General features: G+C 31.6%; 1 protein-coding gene across 2 annotated transcripts in view; it reads left to right on the forward strand.

Moving 5' to 3' along the window:
• The first annotated feature begins 7,502 nt into the window (after nt 1-7,502).
• Nucleotides 7,503-21,878, forward strand: part of LOC134687118 (dynein axonemal heavy chain 5-like) — an 86,773-nt gene continuing 72,397 nt past the window's right edge. For both annotated transcript variants that reach the window (XM_063547117.1, XM_063547119.1), the window contains exons 1-7: nt 7,503-7,708; nt 8,998-9,086; nt 11,596-11,688; nt 17,071-17,103; nt 18,237-18,299; nt 20,302-20,367; nt 20,959-21,027. In XM_063547117.1, coding sequence (XP_063403187.1) covers nt 7,597-7,708; nt 8,998-9,086; nt 11,596-11,688; nt 17,071-17,103; nt 18,237-18,299; nt 20,302-20,367; nt 20,959-21,027 — 525 coding nt within the window. In that variant the 5' untranslated portion in view covers nt 7,503-7,596. The remainder of the gene's footprint in view (nt 7,709-8,997; nt 9,087-11,595; nt 11,689-17,070; nt 17,104-18,236; nt 18,300-20,301; nt 20,368-20,958; nt 21,028-21,878) is intronic.

The following is a 21,878-nucleotide window of genomic DNA, read 5'->3' on the forward strand; positions in this document are numbered from 1 at the left end:
ACCTGTAGAAAACTTATTTCAAACGTGAAAGCCTATCCTATTTTTTTCGGAATGTTGATTACCTAGCCCAGAAATAAAGATACGAACCCGGTTCACTTATTGATCCTTTAAATGTTATTCAAAAAGTTTTAGCAATTCAACACTGTATCTTTAATTCTTGTTTCTACTGGTATAAATATTGATTTTGTTATCAGTAAAATAAAACCCTTACTAAAATTGTGACAGTGTGATGTGTTTGTCTGACTTTTAATGACGGCTTTAAACTGAATCCATTGTATAAAGATGATTACTGATTGATACTTAAGTCTTAGATACAGGATTTGCTATTAGCTATCAATAACTGCGAGTACTCTTAGATCTGTACTTAATGTCTTTTATTAAGGTTTAGAGGATAGAAGGGTGCTTGTAAACTTGTTTGACTCCGCCACTGTCTGTACATAAATACGCCAATTCTAAGTTAAGAGCCTGTAATTCAATGGTTTTCGTTTGTTGCGACATATTTGTTTATGCTTATTTTTCGTTCATTGTTTGTACATGTATAAATCAAGCCCCTAATATTCTTGTTTGAAGTGTTTAACATTTGTCATTATTTCGGAGCCTTTTATAGCCTGGCTATGCGGTAGAGGTTTTCCTCGTTGGTAAATGAAGGCAGAACATACGGTGACCGATAGATGTTAAGTTCTATGTCATTTGGCCTCTGGTGTAGAGTTGTTTCATTGTCAATTTGCTACTTTTTAAAATTGTTTGTATGCACATTGAACGACAAATTTGTGTGACGTATATAATTTTTCTGACGTCAGACACTCAAATCAATCCATGTGTTCGTAGATAGTAGATGTGTTTTTGTCCTGTTAAATTGTTCATTTTAAAATTGTTATACGATGATGACTGAAGTACCCATATTTTGACTATTTAATTAATTGTGACTGTTTATTTAACGCATCATGTAAATGTAGCGGAATTTGATGAGACTGTTATTAAAGTGAGAGGGTTAGCGCTATAGAACCAGGTTTAATCCACCATTTTCTACATTTGAAAATGCCTGTACCAAGTCAGGAATATGACAGTTCTTGTCCATTCGTTTTTGATGCGTTTTGTTTTTTGATTTTGCCATGTGATTATGGACTTTCCAAATTGATTTTCCTCTGAGTTCAGTATTTTTGTGATTTTACTTTTTGTTTCGTTCTGGTTACTTTAACTTTTTTGGTTTAAGAGCGCATGTTCATCATCTGCTTTGTTGTGGGAATTGCGTTGCTTACATTTTCGTATCTTATGATGTGTTTTGTTATATTGTGTTTGTCTTATAAAAATGGAAAATGTGGTATGATTGCCAGTGAGACAACAAATCTACACATGAGACCAAAATGACACAGAAATTAACAACTATTGATCACCGTACGGCTTTCTACAACGAGCAAATCCAATACCACTTTTTGTAACGGTGTTTTGCCTGCTTTTGTTTAAAGTTTTAGATCATCCTTTTTTTTATAATTGACGACTTGTCTTTAATTAATGTTGTGTCATGCATTAAGTTTGTCTTTTCAATGAGGAATATACCAACTGTAGGGACAATAAAAAAACAAATGTGGAAAAATGAAGAAAACGAAAAATCAAGTCCACAAAAACAACATCGAAAGTTAAAGATTAGTCAACATAAACCCCGCAAAATCCTGAAATGAACTCCGGTGTTTCGGAACGATAAGCAGGGTTTCACCAGTGGAACCGACGTCCTTGTGAAATTCAATGATGAGTTGCTTTCGTTTATTAGGGAGATGGTAGTTAACTGTCATAAAAAAACGATTAAGAATGGACAGATCAAAGTGTCAAACAATAAAATAAGAAATGCCATGAACATAGCCGCGGGTGTGGCCATGGTAGGTATCACATGCTTTGCCTTTGTGCTTTGTGTATATGTCTTTTTGTGTTTCTATGATGCATATAACGTGGCTCTGTAATTATACGTCCCGTTATTGTACTATGGTTAATTTCGTTCTTTTCTTGGTTTTTACAAATGTGTTTGTTTTCGTAGTGATTAAGATCATAACACCAGGTTGACCACTGTAACCCTATGTTTGTCATTTTTGTCTGTTGTGTCTGTTTGTGTTGTTCACACATATTTGCCAAAATAATGGAGCTTTGATGCAACTGTCATACAAGTGAGAGGTTTGGGTAGCTATAAAACAAGGGTTACTTCACCATGTTATACATAAGAAAATGCCTGTACCATGTCAGGAATATGACAGTTGTTATCCATTCGTTTGGTGTGTTTGAGCTGTTAATTTTGGCATTTAATAAGAGCCTTTCCAATTTGAATTTTCCTCGGAGTTCAGTATTTTTGTGATTCTACTTTTTGCTCGCATCAACTATCTTTGAATCCAGGATAGTTTAATTTTTAAAAAATGACACAATCGGGTTTTCAAACAAGAGTTGATACGACAAACCTGGTCGAAAGTGACTCTTGTCATTTATCAATATCGAAAAAAGAAATGTATATGGGAGATAACTCTAATCGTCCCCACTATAATAAAGAAAAATACATGTTGTATTGGAAGATTCCTGTTATATCAGGCTGTTTTCAGTTTTCATTCTTGTACAGCAACATACCTTCCAAATTCCAGGGCCGAATTTTCACACTTCCAATAAGCATCAAGTCAACGGACTGAAATGCGGAAGCATTTATTGTTGGATTTTAAAAAAAATACTTTGAATATAATGCATTTTAACAAGTCTTAGATTCTAATTCATTTTTATTATTGATTGTTTTCTGTTTATTACAATACATTGTGTATTTGCAATATGCCACCTCAAGACAGCATGCATTGAAAATTACGTTATACGAGTTTCTAATACTATGTTCCTAATTTTGTCATTTTTTTAAAAGGGAGACGGATTTATATAAGTTTTTCTTTTTTCCGAATCCCTGTATTTCATATTGTATAATTATATTTTGTGCACTTCTTGAAATAAAATATTGTTTAAACTAAGACAGCCATTCAGATTAATAGTTGAAAGGATTCTGACGCTGAAGCACACAAATGGAAATAATATTGGGACATTAAATAAATGAGCATTATATCACATAAAAGAACAAAATGAATTAAGTTGAAAGGCTAAAGATGTGTTTATACTCCCCGTGCGGTACCGATGCTACTATCGACGAAAGTGCGATGCGACGCGATACATTTCGTTTATATGAACTCGCTCCATTTGGAAATTATTTTAAGCCTGATATTGCTCTAGGGACGAGGTTTTTGGCCAGCGATATGGAAGACTCATTACATCTGTGTCGCACACATAGTATTAACTCACCTTAACATTAAGGCTAGAATTTCAAAAAAATAACACATCAATGAAAATTTTAAAATAAGCACACATCTACATAAACATTTTCGGAATTGTTCAAAAAAGGTTAATTGAAATACAAACCTTACCATGAAACAGCAAGGGTGAAACCCGGATTTAAGTTTGGGAATACGCAACCTTATACATTTTGGAGGTTTCACATGCAGACAAAGGATACATTTTCTCTTTTGGGGGAAAGATGTCCGCGCCCGCTGTCCATTTTTCATATCCGCCCCCTGAACTGGCATATGTTTCATCATTGGTTTTGAGTGAAGATTTTTTGCATTTTACATTTTGATTTATAATCTAAAGCCTCGGTCACACCTTACCGGATAGCTCGAACGGACGTCTAACGGATAACTTTTTTTCAATCCGTTCATATCTGTTAGACGTCCGTTATTATCCGTTAGTCGTCCGTCCATATCCGTTCCATGTCCGTTAAGCGTCCGTTTTATCCGTTTACGTCCGTTCTGTCCGGTGGAAAATTTTGAGCATGTTCAAAACTTTGAACGGACGTCCAACGGATAAAATGTCCGTAGAACGTTCGTTAGGCGTCCGTTTTGTACGGTACTCGTCCGTTCTGTATCCGTTACGTGTCCGTTATGCATCCGTTGGAGATCCGGTAGACCAATTCACCAACGGACGTCTACCGGACGCCTAACGGATAAAACGGATGTGAAACGGACATTAACGGAAGGATAACGGATGAAACGGATGCCTACTGGATGTAAAACGGACAAATGCCAATTGAAATTTCGCATGGTTTATAGCCTTTAATTTTTAGATGGTTTATTGCCTTTAATTTTCAGATTATTTTTTTCATCCGTTTTATCCGTTCCGCTTCCGTTAGGTGTCCGTTTTATCCGGTACTCGTCCGTTGGATGTACGTTCGAGGTCCGTTGTGTGTCCGTTAGGCATTCGTTACATGTCCGTTAGAACACCAACGGACTCCCAACGGATAAAAATTTTGTCAACGGATAACTTTTTTTTATCCGTTAGGCGTCCGTTCGAGCTATCCGGTAAGGTGTGACCGAGGCTTAATGGAATAACAAAGTATTTTCAATACAGCAATAACAAACTTAGGGACGACATCAAAAGATCAATGAAGGATAAAAAAAACTTAATTCAAATAGTTTGGGGGTGGGGGGTCGACATTGCTGCAAGTTTTGTTTATCCTACATTAATTTTACAATTATCCTTATTGTTCAAAGAGGGGGGTAGGGGGTCAGTAAAAAAACTATCTGAATTAAGTTTTTTTTATCCTACATTGAACTTTTGATGTCGTCACTTAATAATGCTTGAAAAGGACAACCGATAAATAAGTTTATTAGAAAAAGTCGTATTGAAAATCTTTTTATAAATCCTTATATTACATAAGAAATCATTAAGAAGAGTTTGTGACGGGGTTAAATGTAAACACACAATATTTTATTGTAAAAATATAAAAAATTACAATATAACAGTTTTTCACAGGCACTTGTTTCAGAATTTGTTTTTCCTATGTACCTTAATATAGATGTGTCAATAACAAAGATATTTAACTTAGAAGTACTTATTGACCAAATTCTCTTCATCAATAAATTGCTACCATACCGCTAAGATGCTATAAATAACAACAGTAGTATACGGCAATTTGTTGTATACAATCTCAATGCATGTATATAAAATTCACACTAACCTCTAACAAAATGTTTTAAGAATAAAATCTTGAATGATAAGAAACTCATTAGCATTTTCAATGTCGGATATCAAAGTTTACTTACTATACATACAAGTAAGATTATAGATATAAATATTAAGCTGACATGACAAGTTACTCAGTACGCATAAACTCTGTACTATGATAGGCATTTTGGACAAAGTAATAAAAAGTGGTCAGATGCTTCAATCTGTTCACAATTACATGTAGAAAGGATCAGTAACTATTTTTTTTTCTAGACAAATGTTCTTCTATGCCACTTCTTTCAGTTCGGATTCTAGTATGCAAACTTGTTCTCAATCTACTACCATTGTAAAAATAATATGAACAACCTGAACTTCGAACACTTCTTAAAATATTTTTTGATAAGAAAGAATGTCTACAAAGAATTGGAATGTCGTCCCAAAAACGGACAGTAGAATGAAGAAAACTGTAATTAATAATTCGTGCATGCAGGTATATCAGCAAGTTTCCTGCGTAACGTGTCCCATATTGATGGGATTGATCAAAGTTGGTAGGGACTAAATTAGACCTATAGGCTGTAGCGTTTGTTGAGGGGGGTAGGACATTTATCGGGACTCCGGGATCATGTGTTTTTAAGCTTGGGATTTCGGGATTGACCCTTTTGGGATCCGGGAATCCTTTTTTTCGGATTTCGAGACGTCGGGATTTACTTTATTTAAATTTCGGACCTTGGGATTTCGTTTTTTTAAGTCCGGGATTTCGGGATCAGGAACCTCCTATCCCCTTCTTTGTTAGTCATCTGCAGAAACAAAATAAGCTTGTGTATTGTCCATTCCCTTCATAGTATCAAACCTGGTCTCTTTTGGAAGATGTTGTAGACATGTTAACCTAATAGCCCCAGAAAATATAGGTTCTGCATCATAATTAAATTATTCATTTGATCTGTCAAATGTTCTAGACAATATCGAACGGCAGGTTCTAAAACAGACCGAACAGATGAGAATTACATGCTTTCAAGCGTTTTCTGTCCGCTCTGAATTTACGCCTTCGTTACATATTCAGACGGCCATTTTTTTTAATTTATTTTTTGCTATGGTGCCATGAATTTGTATTTTCCAGCTGCTATCGCATGAAAAACTTAATCCAAAGTGTTTATGTGACTCGACAGTTTTTGTATAACTATACATACATAATTAATGACAGATTATGATACGGGTCTTTTTCTAGATATAATCATTGACTCTGTGTTTTCGTGTTCAATTTCACTAACTATATTTATCTGCCCAATTTTAAATTGGATGCGGATCTGAGTGTTTAAAGTGATGGAAGTATTTTCAAAGATTAGTACCAGTACATTTGTCTCGTCATGAAACAATGTAAGTCATTGATGGTCTATTATGCATGAAACAATGTAAGTCATTGCAATTGATGGTTTATTATGCACTGCAAAATTATAAAAGGGCATGCATGCGCGCAGTACTCCTTCATACGAAATCATCGGGTAACAGGTCGCCGAGCGTAGCCAGACGCAAATCATACAGTAAATGTGCAATTTCGCATCTTTCTTACGCAAATTTCATGTGTTTTTCCTGAAGCAACGAATTCATTACACAATAAAATTTTATCATTTGTGATGACACGAGGTCCCACAATAAAGTGAACAGGTAAATTGAATAAAAACTTGATAAAAATGGTGCCGTTTAAACTTTTCATGATCCTAGCCATAAAAATGTAATTATAAGTATTGAATGATTCTTTTTGTAAATTCATAGGGTTGTATAAAGAGCGTTTAGAATGAAGCACGGATGTACTTCGGTCAACGATTTTACACCCAAATGAAGTTTAAAAGTGTTTTTTAACAGTTTTGCTTGCTGCCCATCAAGGGCCATTGATGGAAATAACGGTAAATAGTTTTTAATCTTATGGCTTTTCTGTCACATCTGTATCAACCGGAGACAGCTAGACTAATATTTAATCCAAAGAACCCTATTGGTTGAAAGTTATGGCTTTCTTTCGAAAGGGAAAATACGGCCACAAATCCGAATATTGAGCAAATATATACAACATTTCTACGGGATCAAAACTACATATCGTATGCCCTTAAAATCAAGTCAAGATGTAAAAAACTGTAATATAATGTAACTCAGGAATATATAAATGGGTTTTGATTTTGCCATAAATTATTTTTATGGGTCATTCTGAAAGAGTAGTATAGAATGAAGTCCAATGAAAGCCGAAACCGAATATGTTTGAAAATCGCGGGGAAAACTTTAATCAGTTACAGCGTCCTTGTCTCCAAGGAGATGATAAAGGTAAAATAAATGCGCTACTTCCTGTCCTCTAAAATATATTTTGTAAAAAACATTGCAATCAATAGTCTATAATTGATTTAAAAATCGACACACTCATTTGATTTACCATTTAAAAAACGTAAAGTATGCAATTATATAAAGGTACAAACAAATGTTAATAGGATTATATCGTTGCCAAGTGCGAGCGATTAATACTCTACCGGAACTTCACTTTACTTCTGTTAAGTTTTCATGTGAAGGATATATATTCTAACTCAATTGGAGACAGGAGAAACAAAAATGTCAGAAGTACAGGATGGTGGGACTAAGGAGTCTACCAAGCCTCCTAGTCCAAAACCCGACCAAGATCCACCACAAGAAGTGGCCCCGCCGTTGGTATCTGTTTCAAAAAGTGAGTTATTATTGCAGTGTCAAGTTTCGATTTACCATTTTATAACGGCATAAGATGTCAAAATTTTATAAGAAAATAGTAAAAGCAAGTTAAGAAAATCTTTATTTTATACATTATTACATTCAATGCTTTTTTCTTCAAAATTATTAATTAAATGATATATAGACATGATGTTAATTAATATCAACTTTGTCTTTGGTAAATCCAGGACTTTTTAATTTGGTTCTTATAGTCGAGCGTAGCGAAATGCATTCAATAATGTATCTATGCTACAGAAATTTAATTAGGTAAATTTTGTAATAATTTTAACCTCCTTGAGATGTACACAAAGCCAACCCCCCCCCCCCTCTTTTTCCCCATATAGATAAAAAAACTCAGGGCAGTTTCAGGCTCTGAATTCTCAAGTTCTGTATGTAGTATGTCAATTGTTTAAAGTAAATTTCAATTCGAAGCTAGCCATAGAATAATTAAGGTGTCTTGAAAGGGTATTTAAGGTGTAGGAAGACTTCAAGGACAAACAATTAAATAGCTTTTCAAGACATTGTTAGTTCTACAATATTAAATAGCCATAGGGGGCATATGTACATAATTGAGGTAGAAATTGTCTGCAAAAGACCGAATATCATTATTAAAACAGAGCAGTTGCTTGGAAACATGCATTGAATTTCCCATACTACAAATGTATGACATTCTTTTTCAACCTCTTTAAAAAAAAAGCTGCCCCCTAATTCATTGTAACCATTAAACCAACTGTGAAGTGACCTTTTAATTTGGCTATTTCAAAGCATGTCTAGATACAAATGTAGTGCAAGCTGCGATGCAGAACTGAAGCTCTTGATATAAGAAAAGAAGATGTGGTATGGTTACCAATTGGACAACTCTCCACGAGACCAAATGACACAGATAATAACAGCTATAAGTCACTGTACAGCCTTCAACAATGAGCAAGCCCTTATGAAATTGTGACAATTTGCAAAAGCAAACCATGCAAATTGTAAAAAAATAAAAGGGAGCTATAAGAGCTTAATTGTTCTGCAGCTAAGAGAATCATATACTGTAAATGTATAATAAAAACTTTAAAAAATGATATATCTTAATAATTTTATAAAAGACAGTAATGTAACTTTGTAAATACATTGCACTAAGTTACAATTGCAAATGTCATGAATGTATGGTGAGCTATTTGAAAATATTAAGGTGAACACTGAGCATAGTATTTGATTTGTTTTCCTCGTATTTCATAGTTCAAAGCAACAATTGTAATTTAAAATATTTTCATTTTATTTCAGCCGATGAAAAGAAACCAGCTGAAAAGAAGTCGGATGACAAGAAACAACCAGAAAAGAAGCCAACTAAGGCAGCGCCAGCTCCAACTAAGGTATTTGTTTTTAAAAAAACTGCTATGTTTAGTTTTGTTTCTTTTCAGTTTGTTTTTCTGTTCATTACTGATGTAAATTTTGATGAGATCCAGTCATATGCTTTGAAAGTGGCACTTTATGACAAGCTTCAAATGGAAAATTGTATTGAACTTTAACTTGCAAAAAGAGGCAGCAGAAAAGAATATTGCACATAGCTCAAGTTTCTAATAAATCTCATTTTTTTTTTTTTTTTTTTTTTTTTTTTTTTTAATTTTTTGTCTCATTCTAAATGGAAGTTCCAAGTTTTCATAATTTGGGCAATCATGTTTACCTATTAATTGGACATTATGATTAGTTTGATTGATGAAATTTGGATCAGTAATTAAAATAATAAAGGTTTCTGATCCATATGTCATACATGCATGACCAATTAATTCATAAGATTTCTGACGGCTCTTTTTTATTTGATGCCTGCTGTTTGTTTTAGGTTTAGGCCATGGAAAAATAATTGTTGGTTTCCCCTAACATGGGAAAATTTTAAACACCCGGCAGGCAGGCCTTTTTTTTCTTTTTTTTTTGTAACCATGCATAATTTTATATCTATATGTTTTGTTTCTATAGTGGAACTATAAACTTGCATATTTTCTACACTTTAAGTTTTTTCTGCAAAAACAATTATTTTTCCATGGTCTTACTTGTTTTATTATCAGGTCTACATGGTCTAGGAAAAGAAACATAAAATATTTCTGAGACCAAAATTTAAATGATTGTATTTGCTTAATATAACGTGTGTGTGTAACATGTAGACAAATTTTTTAACTGCTTTTGAATTTACAGACGACCTTGAATAAATCATCATGGCAAAGTATTGCTAAAAGCAAGGTATTGCATGACGTAAAGGCCAATATTTATTCAGATTTCACATTAAACTTACTTATGAACTATCTTGAATATTTGCATGTATCTTTATATCTTCTTTACATTAATTTGTCTACAATATTTCTTTAACTTCACTTGGATATATCCTTCAAATTAGTATAGGATAGTTAGGTAAATCAGAATTTCTTGACTTGAAGTTTATACTTATAAAATAAAGGATATTTATAGTTTATCAGGTGTTTCTGAATTCTGTTGCATGTTGGGTTTTTTCTTTCACTTTTTCTACATATTAAATAGGTTTTTTATATTTTTTAATCTTTGTCTCACAGATGAATGCATTTTCTTTAATTACCAACAAAATATGGATAAACTAAATCTATACTAGTATTCAAGTATCATGATGGTACTGTGCCAGGGATATACATGTATTAATGAATTTGGTTGCATGTTTTTACCTTGGAATCTTGAGGACTTGTACTGAGCATTTTGTATCCTTCACTCATTCTTTAAATATACCTTTAATATGAATTTTAAGTCATTTGTGAAAATATTGAAATTAAGTGAGGTTAACCTATTTTTTTTGTTTAAATAAGATACATTGTAAGTCTATTTTTTGGAAATGGCAATATTATAATTAATTAACAAACATTATAAGTAAAAGTATTTTGGGACAAACTACAAAATCCCAATAAGGAGTTTACCCAGTCATTCTGATTACTAAGACTAAGAATATTTCACTCCATAAACGCAGAATTTTAAAAGTACATTTCTGAACTTAACAATATATGGGCTTTGCTCATTGTTGAAGGCCGTATGGTGACCTATAGTTGTTAATGTCTGTGTCATTTTGGTCTCTTGTGGACAGTACTAGTTGTCTCATTGGCAATCATACCACATCTTCTTTTTTATAATATATAACAGTTTGTGTTATTGGAAGTATAGTAAATTATGCAAGAGACAATTGACTCTCTTTACTATACTTTCTTCTTTCATTTCTACAGACAATTTTCATGTGAAGAATATCATTTGCTAAGGCACTAAAATGAGGGTTTAAATTCAGACTCCATCCTTTATAAAAAAAAATGTAATGCCCTTTTACTGACTACATGTTCATGTATAAATCTTGCATCTTTTAAAATTCATGACCACCATCTTTTCAGTTAATTCCCAATCCTTCGAACAAATTCTGGGGAAACCACTATCGTATGGGTTATATACATGTATACATGTCCTGTATTTCAATGGTTGTATGCCCTGCCTTGATGGTAGCAGTCTGCACACTTAGCCACTAGTCCTATGCCCCAGACTAGTAACATTTTATTGGGTCTAATAGGTTTATCCAAAACTTCTTGTTTTGACCAATAAGAAAAATGTCAAAAAATTGGTCTTTGGACTAGTAGTTGAAAAAGTTTTTGGTGCAGACTGTGGTAGGGGCAATATGTTTTCTGGTCTGTGTTTTCAATCCTGTATCAGCTTAAAACTAAAATTTGGAATATTTCATTATTTATAAGTTAGTTGAACTTTGATTTGAAGAAGAATTAAGGGTAAACAACATGAATAGTTTAGACTTTGTTCCTTTTTACATAACAGTATATATTTTCATATTTTTATTTGTAAAATGTGTAAAACCTCTGTTTCACAAATTTTCAGGGGCCTGCAAAGAAAAATGTCATTATTATGGGAGAAGACATGAAAAAGATACAAATGGAAGCCAAAGCCAAAAGAGAAGAGAGACGAATGCTGGTAAGTCTATTGAAAAAAGAATGTTATTGACATTGTAGTTCCTTTTACTTGTTGGAACATGTGATATTATCAATAAAAGATCATAGTTATTGCTTTTCATATAAAACAGCTTAACCCTTTCCTCCATTGAAATTTTTTTTTTGCATACTTGATTCGCATAGGATTTTTTTAATAAAATGCTGAACATATGCTTTAAAGTATCAAGGCATTGCGTAAAATAACTATTTCATCAAATAAATTTAAGTCGGACATTCCTATGATATTCCTCTTCATATTGGATACAAATTTTATTAAGTCAACTGCAGACACTTTGTAGTCAAAGTGTTTCAACTGAGGTACTATACAGGCGTCAAAAGGCGTCATTATGGAGTAAGGGGGGTGGCGTCAAAAGGCGTCATTATGGAGGAAAGGGTTAAGGAATAATGTACAAATGCTGAAGTGTAATAAATTAATATGTTATACAAGAAAATAATTAATTTTTGTAATTGTGTAAATTGAAAAATTATAAATTTTATTGGATTAAAACTGACCAAATGGTTACATCTGATATCAATTTTTTGATCTGAACATATCTTTTAGGCAAGCTTAAGTCATTGGACATGTTAGGCAAAATGAATTCAAAATTAGAAAATAATGATTCTCTTGTTAGCAAACATGTATGGACAATCAATGCATTTAAATGGGGACATATGGTTTGAATCCTGCCTTTATCTAGGGTTGGGACTCCCTCTTTTAAAAATGGCTGTATCAGCTCTGATATATTTGGCTCTTGTGTCTGTATTTCCATTTATTTTTGATAGACAAAAATTTCTTTTAATCAAAAGCAGTAAGTTCAGGACAGTGGGAAACCTTTTTCATATATGTACCCATAGTATATTTTACAAAGAGAGGAACTTTCACCTTTAGATCTGTTTCGTGATCTTATATGTTTATTATGGCCTTTTTTATAGTGGTAAACTTATGTTAAGTGATTTAACCTTGTGTTTTGTGTTTTCTTTTGAATGCCTCAATGTATTGTAAATAAAAAGTTAATTTGCTGGAATCCATTTTGTATAACTTTGACACAATACCAGAAAAATTGCTTAACCGGTTGACTAAATTTTTAAAGTAAATAGATGTATACTTAACGAAATGTCCCTGAAATTTTAATAGAGTTTGGATTTAAGATAAGAAATAAAAACAGGCAATATTAATATTTAAAATAAATCTACCATCTCTCAGCTTTTGATCATTTAAAGGCTTTTTATTGATCAAATTTATGGTTTAGAAATTTCAGACCAAATTATCAGGTTTCTAAATAACTTTATCAAGGTTTTCAGACTAAATTGGTTAAGAATTGACTTCCACTAAGTGCAAAAGATAGTTAACCAGACATACAGGTAAATTCTCACCTGTAATGTGTATTGGTCACAATTTCTAAAATTGACTTAATCATTTATACAGTACTGTACAAAACTAATCTTTAGAAAATAAGATATTGCTCATGAATTTAGATGTCTTATGGATGTACATGTACAGAACCTACATGTAAATGACACATCCACAAATGACAATGATCACAACATGCATGACATATCCACAATAAGCAGCTGTTACATGATTTATCCACAATAATTATGTAATTAGCTGTTACATGAAATATCCACACTAAACAGCTGTAACATGACATATCCACACTAAACAGCTGTTACATGACATATCCACACTAAACAGCTGTTACATGACATATCCACACTAAACAGCTGTTACATGACATATCCACAATAATTAGCTGTTACATGACATATTCACACTAAACAGCTGTTACATGACATATCCACAATAATTAGCTGTTACATGACATATTCACACTAAACAGCTGTTACATGACATATCCACACTAAACAGCCGTTACTTGACATATCCACAATAATTAGCTGTTACATGACATATTCACACTAAACAGCTGTTACATGACATATCCACAATAATTAGCTGTTACATGACATATCCACACTAAACAGCTGTTACATGACATATCCACACTAAACAGCTGTTACATGACATATCCACAATAATTAGCTGTTACATGACATATTCACACTAAACAGCTGTTACATGACATATCCACAATGTACAGAACTTACACTTTCCCTGATAAGGGAAGATTTTGCAAATTTGCGTTCATTTTTTTTCTACATAAATTAGGATGTTAGTTTTTTTTGTTTGAATTGTTTTTCATTTATCATTTCGAGGCCTTTTATAGCTGTCTATGTGGTATGGGCTTTGCTCATTGTTGAGTGTGGTACTGTGACCTATAATTGTTAATTTTTGTTCAATTGGTCTCTTGTGGAGAATTGTCTCATTGGCAATTATACCACATCTTCTTTTTTATATTTAGGATGTAAAATAATACCGTCTTAATCTGCTTGTTTTGATTCTTTTCAAACAGTCCTAGTTCTCAAATTGATTTTCATAACAGTAAAATAGAATTTAACAGGTGAAAAACAAAAATTGTAATTAACACTTAATTGTTTTTGTTTTCAAAATCAATGATCCAAATTTGTTTTCAAAATCATATTTCCCTTTCCCAGTATAACTTGGTTGGGCAATAAATAGTTAGTGTAATATTCCAAAAATTGTAACAATTTTCAGGGGAATTTTTCTTGTAATTTTGAGATTAATTACTGCACAGGCATTTTAAGGTCAAAAATATTAAGTGACAAATCAAGGGATCTTATGATTTACATTTCAAGTTTATTTAACCAACCTGATAATATTGTATTCATGCTTAATTTAATACTAAAATAATCCTCATATTTTTTAACCTTATAAAATGACATGTTATAATTAAAGGTATTTACTGGGAGATCGTATTGTTTGTGTTAGCAATAATCCTCATATATATTTTAACCTTATAAAACGACATGTTATAATTAAAGGTATTTACTGGGAGATCTTATTGTTTGTCTTAGCAGTTATATACAACAGTTTTATAATATTATGGATAAAGCCAAGCTGATGGAACGATTAAACTATACAAATCCTTTTGTACTGAATGTGATTTGGTCATTTAATCGGTATAATGTAGTCTTGGCTACAAAATAACAATTCCTTGGGTAGATTTAAATAAATGGATAAGTCCTCTCAATTCAACATGTACATGTATGAAAAAGAATAAATAAAATTTTAAATAATGCCGGCTTGTCTTTATCCAACTTTACAACAAAAGAATTTTGTTAAATATCAAAGATTATATTATTGATTTGGTTTTATTTTATTATAATTTAAGTAGATTATTTTGTTGCCAAATGTCTACCAATCATGTGCGTCTGGTATATAAGTTTATTTGGAACTTTTTACTTATATATTAAATTTTTGGACAGTGTCAGAAATTTTAAAGCTTCGACAAAACATGACATAACTGCTATTTATAACATGTATGCAATCATACTAAATAAATGACCTTGCATTACATTTAAATTAGAACAATATACATAAAAAAAACAAAAAAACAGGAGTGTTAAATTTTAATTTTTAATGCGAGTTAAGAATATAACATTTATCTATTTCATAACGATCTTATATATTCAGAGAAAAATACATGATTTATAATAATTTCCCTGATCCTTGAATGTACATCATTGACAAAAAATGTATCAAAAACTATTTAAGTTTTCAAAAGGGGGGGGGGGGTATCTCTTGACGGGTGGACAGCAATCAAAACCTACAATACTTTTTGAGAGTATTTATGAGGACACACCAGAGTGAAAAGTGTATGCTCCTTTCCAATATGCATGAAGTATTTGCTACTTGACACCATAAACAACAAGCAATGGATAAAATTTGATATATCGACAAGGCTTCTATCATCTATATTTAACACATTCAAACCATTGGGTTTAATTCAAACAAAAATGCCATGAAAACTAATGATTTACTCATTCTAACAAATTTTACGAATTTAATATCAATTGAAGATGAAGAAAGTCTATTGTTAAGCAATGGTCAGCTGTACTTTTGTTTTTATTTCCTTAGAAACTGTCTTCATCATATACAATACAATATAATTTGTGGTAAATTCTGCCCCATTGTTGTTTATGTCATTGTTTTCATCTAATAAATATTCTATAACAAAGTTCACAGACAAATCTACGCTGGAGATGTGTATTGTTAATATATCAATGGTTTTAAATGTCTAGTATAAACTTGTTGTATTGAGATAATACACCGTGTTTGTCATGATATTAAAATATTAATGATCTATCATTTAATGTTGGATAAAAGGAATAAAATGATATAGAAATTCAATGACACTAGCCTTTTGATGGGTTATTCTCTTACTTCATTAATGGTCACTTATTTGAAATTTAATCTGTTACTTTTAAAGAGTACACTGAGCTGAGAAAAAGTATATAAAGTAATGCTATTGATTATACTTCATGTTCCTGAAAATGTATGAAAATATATAATACTGAAAAAAAAACCAGCAAATAGCAATTAATAGTCCATTCCTTCTTTCTATTCTGATTTTGATTTGGGAAAGTTGAAAGTTGAAATAAAGCGAGATAATCATATATAACCATGTTATTAATAACAGTACTTACTATAGGCAAAAAATACAATTGCTTCCTGTCAGACTGCAGGATATCATAAATTTTCATGCCCAACATAACAGAGGGGGGGAAGGGTCGGAGGGGTCCTGATCCCAAAATCCTGGGCTTAAACATTAAATCCTGAGGTCCTGATTTAAAAATATGTAAACCTCGAACAGCCTGAATTTAAAAAAAAAAGGCATTCCTGGATCCCGAAAGCATAGATCCCAAAATCCTGGGCTTAAAAACAAACAGCAACAAACAAATGGAAGTTTTTAACGACCTTGACTGGCTATAAACAAACAATCCTGCCCCTCCTCATAACACCTTTTATGGACAATTTAGTGTAAGCACTGTAAAAATATCATTGGTTTTGCACAATTTTGGTCCCAGAATATTTCTGGATAATCTATCTATTTTGAACTATTCATATAAATTAACATATTAAAACAGTCTTTTAAAAAGCTCTTATTAGTCATGGAATTGAATAAGCAACTGTTTAAATGGCTTTTAGAAAAGAAATGCGAAATTTTGGGTTTAAGTCTACATTTTAAATTGGCTAGTCTTTTGAATTGTCTGTAAGCTGTCGCGTCCAAAAGTTTGAATAATCTTCAATATATAGATACATATCTCAATAACAGCGTCAGTGGTAAAACAACATGTTGAATCTGTCCCATGTTCAAGGAATAATTTATGAATGAACAAAAACTATTGTTCAAATAAAGAAATAGAAAAAATCCAGGCTTTTATACCATTGCAATCTGCATATATTTTTATTTCTTACATTCTTCTCTCTCTTTATTTTCAGTGTGATGCAAGACATCAGCACATGTTCAGACAGGTAAGTCTACAGCTATATGTATTCTCATTGTAGTCTGTTAATCTATAGCTATATTTATACTCATTGTAGTCTGTTAATCTATAGCTATATTTATACTCATTGTAGTCAGTTAAACGTACTGCTATATTTATACTCATTGTAGTCGGGTAAATCTACTGCTATATTTATACTCATTGTAGTCAAGTTACCATCAATCATACCAATGTTAAGATGACTATTTTTTATACTCATTGCAGTCAGTTAAAGGTACTGCTATATTTATACTCATTGTAGTCGGGTAAATCTACTGCTATATTTATACTCATTGTAGTCAAGTTACCATCAATCATACAAATGTTAAGATGACTATTATTTGAACTGTTAAAGTATTAAGTTCTGAGATATATTTTATTGATTTTGCTCTATTTCTATAAGATCAGACTGAGTGTTGTACTTAAAAATATTACCTCCCGAACATGCTAAATAATGGATTACATATCATTACTGTCATGTGATGAATGCCAGAAATATAGATGCTGTGAAATTTCATACATTTACAATATTACACATGCAGGAAGAATGTTGATTTCAAATTTTTAATTCTTTTAAATTCTGATTGACATAATTAAGTACCATGAATTTTTTCCAATTTGATGGCAGAGTTAAATTGATTTATAAATGTAATAGGGAAAATGTACTTTGATTTTGTTTTTTAAATTTTGATAAAAAAAAAAAAAACACCTGTTTTTAGAAATTAATCGAACGATAATGTCTTATGATTAGAATGTAATTTATGATTTAGTTTGACGTAACAATGAATTCTCCATGGTAGGCAATCCTTATTGTGCAAATATACATGTTTTAGAATTCATTAACCCAAAAAATCACTTGAAGAGTTAGTTTAATGTATATTGGTATTGAGAAAATTCATTTATACATCCCAACTGTGACACTTTCAAATTAGGAATTTAAAGGTCTATTAGAAATTTAATAAGTTTACACGAAGTTAAGAATATATATTTTCAATAGACCTTTTATAATTAAATCTACTGTTTGAATAATACCATCGGTAACACACACAAAGAAATGAAGTTATGACTTAATTTGCCCAACTGCCTCCATATTTAATAAAAAAAAAAATATTTTCTTTTCAGATAAGTGATGCAATAGGAATAGAACCAAATGCTGTAGAAGATTTTGTATTAGGAGATGAAAGAGTAAGCATATAATTTATATATATATACATGATTATGTTTTATTTTTATAAAAATGAGGAGAAGAATTAAGATACATGTACATGTAGGAGTTTAGTATGACATCCATTATCACTGAGCTAGTACACATTTTTGTTTAGGTGCCAGCTGAAGAGCGAAATTTTCTCGCTGTATTGAAGACTCATTGGTGGCTTTTGGCTGTTTTCCACTCTTTGGTCAGGTTGTTGTCTCTTTGACTTATTCCCCATTTTCATTCTCAATTTAATAAGGTAATCTTCATAACATAAAAAGGTATCAGTTGGTCATGAGAATTTTTTTCATCAAAAATATAGGTTTAAACTCTCAAATTATGGCACCTGGACAAACTTCTAGCTTCATGCAATATCCCCAAAGTAGACCATTTAATTCTTTTATTTTTTCTCTCTATAAAGTATTTATCCATTGTAAATAATTGTATATTACCGCTCTTATTATTAGTGCACATGTTTATTTACTGTTTTTGGCTTCTATCTTGAGGATACCTACACATTTAGTGCATAGTTGCAGCTATATTCAATGAACTCTTATCTAAGGATTAAGCATGACACATTCTTTAAATTGTTTTAAAAAAAAAAAGGACCTGCATTTTGGTATGTACATTTTGAAGATATTTAAAAATATACATGTACTTCTTTTTTACAATTTTTTTGTCATCTAACTAAGAAAAGAAGTTGTAAAGTATGGAAGGTCACTGTGGGTCAGTGTTTGATTTTAAATCTAAGAGTTTGTATAAAATTTCCCCTATCCAAACAATACCAAAGTAGATTTTGGGATTACCTATATAAACAGTATTTACACAAATGATTGAGACACCTTGTTCAACCTTAAGAAATTTATTCACAAATAGGTTGTGTTGCGATTTACAAGTGATATTTAAAGTGTCCAGTCAATATTTATTTGTTGTCAATATTTACATAGCCAGTATTTCGTTGATTATGACCTGAGAACAAGCTAGATATGATAGTACTTTAGATAAAATTGTAGTTTTTAAGATTGGTACTTTAGGACATGCAGAACTTAATAATTCATATGTTATAAGTCTATGTTTTACTTTTATTATACTTATGGGTACAATAAATATATAGATAACAATTATTCCCTTTTATATACTTTGTATTGTTTACACTTTACCCCCAAGGTCTTATTTTATTCAGAGGTAAAAAATGTCTTTACTGACATGCATGTGATCTTAAAACTTAGATATGGTAGAGTTTTATCACCCACCATGATGTAGTTAGTAAATTGCAATTACTGCCGATTTCATTGAATGTGTAGGCAAAGGTTGTATGTTTGGTTAGCTTGCATGTTAGATGAACCAAGAAGTCATATTAATAGGTATACTATCCTCATTTTGGAGTAGCCTAATCCAACAGACAGATATATTGCCTAGTCTACTCTTAAAAGAGGATAGTTTTCCAAACCTAATAATGACTTCACGGTTCAGATTGTAAGCAAGCTAACCACAGATATTACATTTGCCTACACATTCAATGCAATCAGCTGTAAAATGTGTCATTGTATGATAGAACATTTACTGTACTCGAATTTTTGAATAGGGGTAAGAGCGCAGAAAACAACCTAATATTTTACCTTATAAATAATATAAATTTGTCCTATTCTTGGAGCTTGCTCATTCTATCAATGACAAATAGCCTCGAAAAAGTAATATACCAAAAATACCAAACTCCAAACAGATTAAGTCCCTTTACAAAATTTTACAAAATCAAAAGAACAAATAAATGGACCACAACTGTCATATTCCTGACTTGGAACAGACATTTCCTTATGCAGAAAATGCGTGATTAAACCTGGTTTTATAGCTAGCTAAACATCTTACTTGTATGACAGTCGCATGCATTTCCAGTATTTTGACAACAATGTGAGCAAAATTATAGACCTTAAAAATTGAATGATAAATGACATCAGTGTGGTTATAGAAATTATAAAATCTCTCTTTTTTTTGCAGTTTGACTTGATAGAACCCTTCTTTGAGGCAGATGGATCAAGGAAGCTCATCTTTTTCTACCAAGCTGTGAGTATTTTTAGAAGCAAATGTAGTCTTTATGACCTAGATCAATAATTTGCATTTTATTATGAAGAACTTTGACATGTTTTGGTTTACAGCCCATTCCAATGAGTATGTAGGGAAAGGTAATTATAGTGAAGTCATTATAAGGTAAGGTAAACTACCCTCCTTTAAGCATAGACTAGTAGGACTATACTAATTCGAAAGAAGGGTTGTTAACTTGACTTAATAATGACTTAATGGTTCAGCTAGCAAGCAAGCTAACTAAAGATATAAAATTTACCTACACACTCATTGAAACTGGCTATAACTATTTGATTCATTTTTGTTATGTGCTTATAGAGGGTTGACAAATTAACACACGGTTTAAAAGAAATATCTCATTACAGATTGACATGAGAGAGAGAAAGAAAAAAAAAGTAATTACATTTATCAAAGGTCCACACAAAAAACTTTATAATGTAGAGCTGATGTGATGTCTAATACTAATAGTATATTATCTAATTATTCATTTTACACACAATTATACCAAAATATACTATGTACCTGAGAAACAAAATCAGAATAACAATAGTTAAAATTATAAATATATTGCAGACCAAAGACGTCAGAGACCCAACAGGGAAAGAAAACAAAAAGTTGTTCATCACCCCAGGAGATGTTGAGGTATTTAGATATATCTTTTTGAAGTCTGAAACCAAACTTTTCACATTTTTTTTTTGTGTCAGAAACCTATAATATGTCAAAAAATTTATCACAATCCAAATTCAGACAGTAACAAGCTTGATTATTGTGTCCAAATTTGCCACAACTGTTCAGGGGTGGACCTCTGCGGTCGTATCAGGCTTGGCTCAGCAAAGCATTTAATGGATGATTGAAGCATTGTTTGGTTATATCATAACGATGGCACAGTGATGGTTGAAATTGAAAGTGTATATTTTCATATAAAAGTATGTCAGTCTAGTCTTTTTTTAAACATATACTTTGAAGTCTTTTGTTATGGCACTTGAACTTAGTTGCTTCTTTGAATTTAAATTTTGAGGGAGAGAAAAAAACATTATTTTTAATGTTTGTTGCATATAAAAAAGAAGATGTGGTATGATTACCAATGAGACAACTCTTCACAAGAGACCAAAGACACAGAAATTAACAACTGTATGGACTTAAACAATTAGGAAAGCCCATGCCCAAAGTCAGAGTCTGTAAATTCAATAGAATCCACCATTAACAGACACTATTGCAGATCTTATTTCCGCAATCACTATTGACAAACAAATGGCTAATTCAGAAATTCAATTAATCTCTTTTAAATTAATTTCTAAGTCTAAGACTCTTGAACAATGTCTGGACCATTCGAATCAATGAATTTCTGAAAACTGAGATGATTTTTTTCATCTTTCAATTTGAAAATGTAGTATCTTTTAGTTTACACAGAGTGTTAGTTCATAACAATAAGGATATTGAGTATATTATGATGTCTCTTTATTTCAAAAATCATTTTCGAGTTGTGAATTGGT

This window comes from Mytilus trossulus, chromosome 10 (assembly GCF_036588685.1).
Source record: "Mytilus trossulus isolate FHL-02 chromosome 10, PNRI_Mtr1.1.1.hap1, whole genome shotgun sequence".
Lineage (NCBI taxonomy): Eukaryota > Metazoa > Mollusca > Bivalvia > Mytilida > Mytilidae > Mytilus > Mytilus trossulus.